General features: G+C 35.8%; 1 protein-coding gene across 1 annotated transcript; it reads right to left on the bottom strand.

Annotated features, from left to right (window-relative positions):
• Positions 1-7,323: 7,323 nt before the first annotated feature.
• On the bottom strand, positions 7,324-7,983 carry LOC132621499 (uncharacterized). The gene is made up of 2 exons (XM_060335795.1): positions 7,625-7,983; positions 7,324-7,520 (listed from the first exon to the last, which is right to left on the bottom strand). The coding sequence occupies exons 1-2, from the start codon at positions 7,919-7,921 to the stop codon at positions 7,332-7,334; spliced, it is 486 nt and encodes a 161-aa protein (XP_060191778.1). The 5' UTR covers positions 7,922-7,983; the 3' UTR covers positions 7,324-7,331.
• Between the last annotated feature and the right edge of the window lie 653 nt (positions 7,984-8,636).

Genomic DNA, 8,636 nt, shown 5'->3' with positions numbered 1-8,636 from the left:
GGGATTCAAAATTTAACCCTGGTTTTTGCAAAACAGAAATCAGCTGATCCATCCGGGCCTTCTCCTTCTGTTGATTATTCAAAATCTTATCCAATTAAACATCACAAACATTTTTCAGGAACTGTAAATATAAACAAATACAGCAAAGTGTTAAACTCAAGAGAAAAAAAAAAGGAACACAACTTTTACAGGAAAAACAGAGAGGACCCGTGAGAAATACCTCAATACGACGCTCTAGAGAAGAGCTTTCACTGGATTTGCCAGCAATATTGGCATCTTCAGATTCACTTTCATCAGCGCTTGAATTGCCCGGAGATTCATTGTTATATCCCGTATTTTTGAACGTCAGATTAATTGCTGAGGTGGGACCCACACATCGAGATTTTTTTTGGGACATCTGAAAATTCATATGAATCACATATGAGATGTTAAACACAACTCAAGAAGGACCCTTGGGCCAAATCAAAGTGGAAGTCCTCCAAACGAATATTTTTAAGAAAACGTTTTCGGGTGATCTGACTTCAAGGGGCAAACACGGTATTATAAGTTTGGAATTTGGAAAAGTATCAAGATATAGAAGTTGTAGATAATTGAATTAGCTTTCCAACCATAGGTCGTGGGTGCCCAGATGACGTCGGTACAAGGAGATATGGACGTTTTAAGGTCGAAAGGTCAGTGGGCTAGGCCCAACTCGGGACCAACCGGGTTGGCCCAAAAAAATCAAAAAATAATAATAAGGCCCATATTTGTGAGGGATGGCCGGCCAACATAGCCCAAGCCCATGATTTTATTAATTATCCATGTGATAATTAATATAAAGGATCAATTAATGAGTCATATCTCATTAGAAACTTCAAGAACACTTGAGAAAAAGGAAAGAAGGAGAAATCTCCAAGGCCATTTCGGCCAAGTGCAAAAATTGACAAGAAAATTGACAAAAAGTTCTTCAAAAATTATTTTCTACCAATTAAAGGATTCCTAGCAAGGTGGAGTGGTCTTTGGAGCAAGAAAAATTCATATTCTAGCAAGTTGCAAGACTTAGCTAAGTGAAAGATTAAGGAAGAAGGTAAGAACTTATTCTTTACATGTTATGGATATTTTTGCATGTTGTAGTGTGCAAAAGTGAGTGAAATTCATGAATAGCAAGAATATAGTTGTGTGGCGGTGAGTTGTATATCACATGTATAGCCGTGTATATTTGGTGAATCATGAATGCATGGTGAGCAAGTTTTATTTAGTATGTTGGTTGTTGTGTTGTGGATTTTATATTGCAAACAAAAGCCTAATGAGCTTAGTGAAGTATTAGTAGTTGGAGGCTTGTCTTGGAAGATTATGTAAATTGAATATTATGTTCTTACATGTATGGAAGATAATGATATTAGTATGGTGTTGTTGGAATATATATTATAAGGTTGTTATTGTTTTCATTGGAGTTGGAAGGTTTTGAAAGAAGTAGTAAGTTGATTAAGTTGTTATAATGTATCTTGGGTTGAATATGGAAATTGTTAGTGTGGTTGAGTTATGTTAATAGTTTGGCCGGGTTTGAATTCCCGGGTTGTTGTTGATTGAAAACTTGCTAGGTAAATGTTGAGGATGGTGTATTTACAGAGGAAATGCTGCCGAAATTTCGGTAGCCAAGTGTTGCCTTAAGATTCTAACTCTAAGTACCCTAATGAAAGTTTGGGTAAATGTGACCAAATCGCAGATTTTGGCGGATTTGCAGCTTGAATTCGGAATAGCAAAAGAAGCGGAAAGAGGTATGTAAGGCTTCACTCTTCTTTCTATGGCATATCTTAGATGTAATAAGTCGGGTACGAGCCTCGGGGACAACCCTAGCCCCCGGAATCCGCACCTAAAGTTTTCCACTTTTTGTTCAATAGAATTGAACTAGAAAGTGTGCAAATGATGGAAAGACCTCTTAAACCCTTAGAACTTGCATAAGTGGGACCCGATTACCCTAGGACCCTCACAAGTAATGACATGACACGTAATATATGTAAATAATATACGTCACCCCATCCGGCCCGAGGTGGGCCCGCTACTCTCGGATTTTTCCTTACAGTCTTGCTTGACTTACTTGAAGTGAATCCAAAGGGAACCTTTGATCCCGATTTTGTTACCAAATGATAAATACTATGACTCCTCTAACGAGGGCACTTCCATGACGATAATGATAACAATGATGTTAGATAAGAGAATATGCCTATGATACGTACTACCGGAACGACTCTATGACTAAGATGACTAAGCTAAGTATCTTATGTAAACATGAAAATGATAAACTAATTTTTGAATCTTATTTATATTTCCTAGCTATGACTTTATTTTCTAAAAGATTTCAAAGTCTATGAACTGTCATCTATGATGCCCCGATTTCATTCTACGTTTACTTTAATATTATTCCCCGTTGGTAGTCTCACCTTAAAATACTCGTTCCTTCAAGGTGAGACAAAGCGATCACGAGTATTCTATAATATAATTGGAGGTCACCGACCTTACGTCACTCCGATGACTACATGATTCTTCTTTGGGCTTTCCTGCGTGCCTATGAGACATATGTATATAGGATACGTAAATGCATATAAGACATGTAAATGTATGTAAGATATGTGTATATATTTTTTTAAAACATGCACATGACGAAAGAGCTAGAGCGCTATAGACGCTGATGTACCTACACGACACACGTATATGTATATGATAAAAGAGCTAGAGCGCTATAGACGCTGATATATGTACATGATATATGCATGTGTATACGGGGAAAATGGAGGTAAGGGCAGAGCGTTATGAACGCATATCCACCTGATCAGTTGGCATTACATGATATGATATCGTCCCGGACGCGGGATGCCCGGACGCGGGATGTGTATATTTATGGTTAAATGGATCGGCTGCCGACGCCTCGGCAATATGAGATGTCCTATTTTATATGTATATGTATATGTATATGAACAAGGAAAGATTCTTAAAGGAAAGCTAAGTACGCATAGCACCTGCCAAGGATATATATATATATATACAGGTTATGTTTCTATCGCAGGACATGTGTTGTAACTCTCTTATGTCATTATACATGATTCATATTTTCTGTATATTACTATTCATGCCTTACATACTCGGTACACTATTCGTACTGACGTCCCTTCTTGTGGACGCTGCGTTTCATGCCGCGCAGGTCAGCAGACAGGCGGATTTGATCCTTAGAAGCTCTACCAGCAGTGTTGACAGTGCTCCAGTTATTCCGGAGCCTCACTTCCTTGGTACTATTTTGTGTATATATATTCGGGCATGGCAGTACTCAGCCCTTTCTATGTATAAGTGTACTACGTCTAGAGGCTCGTAGACAGATATGTACAGTCAGTTAAGTATAGTTAGGTATATGGTGTTTTGGCATGCTAATGTTAATGTATAAGTGATAACGAAGTTTATTAGTCTATGTTCAGAATGACGCCGCTAATGTTAATGTTCAAAAAAAAAATGGCTCTGTTTACATGGCTTGCTAAGAGGTAAAGGTAAAACGATAGACAAGGGGTGCTCGGTACAAGTATCGGGTACTCGTCACGACCCCTAGACGGGTCGTGACATTCATCAACCACCCCTTTACCTCGCTATTGAAATAAAATCCATACAACAATAATAATAAATAATGACATCAAAATAGAAAAAGAAAAACCACATTAAAAGTTAAACGAAAAGTAAAGGGCAATAAACACCATTACCTTTCCACTCGTGTACTCTTCGGATACAAGCGATTTCTTCACCTCATTGAATTGTGGAGATTTCTTGCTGACATACGACAACATCAGAGGTTCACGACAATTGCCAATAATATCAACATATTGTTTGCGATAGTCATTGAACCTAGACCAAACCCAAACACTAAAGCCAAAAACAAAACCAACAACACCATAATCAATGGTATGTCTGTTTGTCCCTTGCTTATATATTGATTTGAAACACCTCAGGAGTTCGGCAAAACACAAAGACCCCCAATTAAACTGCTGAAACAATTCAGTGTCCTCTATGTATACAATATGCTGCCACAACACCTTTTTATCAATTCTACCGCCCAATAAAACACGACCAAGAATGTATACCTCTGCTAGCATCACCGCATCAAGGTCATCTTCAAAATCTACATTTTCAGCACTCATCACATTCTTCAAATCCCTCATTTCCAAATTCCTTTTACCATCTCCAACACCAAAATATCTTCTCAAAAGACGACTGCCACTGGTTTTGTTATATTTAGCATAGAAAGATCTAGGAGGTTCAGTAATTGATAACCCAGTGACTCTCTTAAATGATTGCTCTGTAAATGTCACAAGTTTATCTTGTATATTAAAATGCATTTCATTGGTTTCAGAACACTGAACTTCCGACAACAACATAAAATTCACCAAGATACCCGACATTTTTATATTATGTAATTCCATAAATTTCCCAAAAGGACGATTCTTCAAAATTACCAACTGTTCTTTTGTAAGAAATTTCTCAACAAATTTAACAAACTTTTCATCCCCTCGCCATACAGCACTGATGCGTGTGTCCGTCCACTCTTCCGGAGGAATATAATAGTCAGCAACTTGTCCAAATTGTCGTCTCATGATTTAGCACACTGACATGAGCAAAACATAAAATTCAATTAGGAAAAAAAAAGGAAAAAAAAACACATAAAAAACATTACCAACAAAAATACATTACCAAAATGCATTACCAAAAACGTAAAAAGGAAAAAAAAAAAACAGAAAACCCTATTCAAATAAAATACAGACACAAACAATTCAAGGAAATAACTTATCAACAAGTAATGAAATAGTAACTAATAACTTACAGATGAAATTGAAACCCCACTAAGAGAAATCAATGAATGATAAAGATGATATAGGAAACGTGACAAAGCAACTGCCTTCTTCAACTTTAAAGTGAACAAACGAAAATAAAAAGTAAAATACAGGAAGAGCGGGCAATATATATTGAACAAAAAAAAAATTAAAACTGCACACGTGCTAACCACATGACAAAACTTATGCCGAAAGCGGCATAATATAAGTGTGTTAGGAATAAAAGTTTGCCGTTGTAGGCATAACTGTGTGGCTTTATATAGAAGTTCAAATTAGTGCATTTTAAATTGGAATAACTGTTGAAACGATTGGATTTCAATTGAATGAGGATACAGGGAGTTTTGCAGTTTTTTCTAAAAAAAAAAAAAAAAAAAAAAAAACATTTAGTGAAATTTGAATTGAGGTAACTGTTGCAATTATTGACAAAAATACAAAGAGTTTTCAGTTTATTTTTTATTTTATTTTTTTTAAAAGAAAAGAATTAATACATTTTCAATTGGAAGTAAACGTAGAAATACCTATTAGAGATATTGGGAATAAGAGTCACTTTTTCATTATCCTTTTTTTATTTCTAGCGAAAAAAAAAACTGTTACTACGAATTTAGAAGTATGCCGGAGGGGGCATAATTTCTGTTCCCAACGGGTAAACTTATGCCGGAGCCGGCAAGATTAAAATTATTGATTTTTTTTTAAAGCAGAAACAGTTACTAAAATTTAAATTGGAGTAACTGTCGCAACTATTGACAAAAATACAAAGAATTTTTCGGTTTTTCTTTCCTTTTTTTTAAAAAAACAAAATAATTAATACATTAATTGGAAGTAATTGTCGCACTTATTGGAGATGTTTTGGAACAAGAGTCACTTCTTAATTATCTTTTTTATTTTTAGGAAAAACAGTTACTTCCATCTTAGAATTATGCCGGAAGGGGCAGAACATCTATTGAGAAAATGGCAAAAGTATGCCCGTTAAGGCAGACTACAGAACACAGTTTGAAAAAGTGAAACTTCATTATATGTACAGAAATGAAAGACCAATTTACATATACATCATTCGAAAAAGGGAGAAACACAATAACATAACACTTGCCGTAAATAACAACAAAAAAATCAATTCACTTTCCTAACTCTTCTGCAGTACAGTATATATCTTCAGCACTCAACCGTTTCTCAACTGGAGTACTGCTTGGTGTAAGCAAATACCAATTAGGATAACCATCATCTTCTTTGTTTCCATCTTCGCATCTCGGACGTTTTCTACTACCATCTTCTTCTTTGTTTCCATCCTCGCACCTCGGACGTTTTCTACTATCTTCAACAGCAGCTGCTACTTCATTTACATTTTGTGATGCTTCATTAGAAGAAAACAAAATATCTCCGCGTTGAAAAGCATTATTAATTGCAGCAATTTCTTTAAGTGCTTCTTTTTTTGCGCGGTCTTTATTTTCTTTCACATAGTCCTTTTCAAACTGAGAAATAGTTTGAGTTTTATCAGACAGTTGACTTGATGAAGAAACAGCAGCATCACAGAGCATATCGAGCATGAGAGACGTCTCATTTTTTGTAGACCTTGCTTTACAAGCTTTACAAGATTTCTTTTCGCTATGCAGTCGAACTAAACTTTCAACACAATGCATCACATAATCAAATTTACTTTCTAAACTGTCAAGTCTACTTTCTAAACAAGTTCTTTTAGCACTTTCAGAAGCTGCTACACCTGACTTTGTTTCATCATGTACACGAACTAAGCTATCCACAGCATTAATCGCGCCAACAAATTTTTTATCCAATTCTTCGAAACGGCTATCCAAAGACTACAAAAAAACGAAAAAAAAATTAAACAAAGAAGAAAAGAAAATCAGAATAAACAAAAACAACGAATGCAGCATGCAAAATATACATATCATATTAACAAACTCAAAAATAAAAAAATAAAAGGCCATACCTTTACTTGATTGACAATTGTAGATCGTTCATCATCAAGTTGCTTCTTCACACTAGACAAAACACCCTGTATAACAAATCAATAAAACAACACAATACTTTTGATGTCACTAAATTAATGTTGAACAAGTATGCCGGAACCGGCAGAACTGAAGTCTGAAAATGAAAACAGTTTGCCGGTAGGGGCAGAAATCAAATATGAAAGGAGAACTGTATGCCGGAAGGGGCGGATTTTAAGTTTGCAAAACCAAAAAATATGCCTCAAGAGGCATAAACTTTCATTTCCAAAACCAAAACAGAGAAGACTGCAAAATGTGTTACCTACAAAAATTAGTCTCAAAATGAGAACAGTATGCCGGTAGGGGCAGAATTGAAAATATGAAAGGAGAAATGTATGCCGGAAGGGGCAGATTCTACGTTTGCAAAACCAAAAAGTATGCCTCAAGGGGCATAAACTTTAATTTCCATAACCAAAACAAAAAAGACTACAAAAATGTCTCCTACTAAAATACTATACCACAAGGCCTCTAACTCAGAATTCAGTTAAACAACCAAAAACACAAAAAGCAAAGTACAACTTACATCAACTATCTGAGAAGTAACTTCAGATGGCAAAACCGCACGGGAAGAACAAGGGCCTGAATCATCAGGAAATTTAAGTGCAACTGGATAATCCAACATCTCTTGTTCCGTACCAACAACAACAGCATGGACAATAAATTTCTTGAATCTCTATAACACAATATAAACACATCAATTTAGACAAAAACACAAAAAATAACAAGAGGGAAAAAGAACCAAGAAAAAAGAAGCATCAACAAAAAGGGAACACATACTTTTTCAGCATGGAAGAAATTATCAGTAATAACTTTATAATCAACTTGCTTTGAAGGACCCCAAGACAACATACGAGGAGACTTCAGACCATGAAAACTTGAAAACCCTCGAAAGATAGGGAAAACCTCCAACAGCCACACATTTAAAGCGTAAGGGAAACCACTAATCATATAACGTGTAGATGGCGTGCTCTTGAAAGTCTTCACACAATCACGAATCGACCGTACCAACCAATTAAAACTAAGAGAACCCCAAGGATAAGACACCCGAAGACTGTCATCGTCAATTATCTTCATTAGATGACCTTTAACAACACATTTCTCGTTACGACCCAACAAAACCCTCTCCAATATATAGACCTCAGCAAGTCTAACACCATCACTAGATCTTTCCCAAAAACCACCAGTACGATTACTTGACTTGATCTGTAAAAAACTCCTGAGATCACACAACCTTATTCTATCCTGATTTGGAAAATAAAGTCTCAACAATCTATTTGGTCTGCTAGACACAACACTAAAATTGCCAACACAAGAATCCAACCCAGTAATAAGACGGAAAGACTCGGAATCAAATACACACACGCGATCAAAAATCTTAAACTTTAACGCACTATCATTACTAGATGAAAGTTGCGATAAGATCAAGCAATGGAAAATACTATCACTCAGGCGGATATCAACCAAATCCATAAACTGTCCAAACACACCCTTTTTCAACAACTCCAATTGAGAGACACTCAAAAAGGACAAAATCAAACTCCGAAAATGAAAATCACCACTCCACATGCCACCTCCTTCAACCCAATGTTCAAACTTAACCAAGGGATGTTCCTCCTATAAAAGAAAAATTAATGTCAACAGAAACCAAGAGTTTACATAAGAATAAACCAAAAATGAAAATGAAAATAATTAACATATACCATGATAAAAAAATCAGCCCCTAGATTGGTACACAAATACCTGCATAATAGAAGAAACAACCAAAACACATAAGATTGCATAAAAGGCC

Source organism: Lycium barbarum, chromosome 12, assembly GCF_019175385.1.
Source record: "Lycium barbarum isolate Lr01 chromosome 12, ASM1917538v2, whole genome shotgun sequence".
Lineage (NCBI taxonomy): Eukaryota > Viridiplantae > Streptophyta > Magnoliopsida > Solanales > Solanaceae > Lycium > Lycium barbarum.
Note: the sequence above shows the minus strand (reverse complement) of the source record. Positions and strands in the feature narration are given on the sequence as shown.

Bases quoted from the DNA above. Each gene is read 5' to 3' on its own strand.
- LOC132621499 (XM_060335795.1), bottom strand. From the start codon at position 7,921: ATGAAGATAATTGACGATGACAGTCTTCGGGTGTCTTATCCTTGGGGT. The intron at 7,521-7,624 runs GTATGTGTTCCC...ATTGTGTTATAG, and splicing joins ATTTCTTCCATGCTGAAAAA to AGATTCAAGAAATTTATTGT.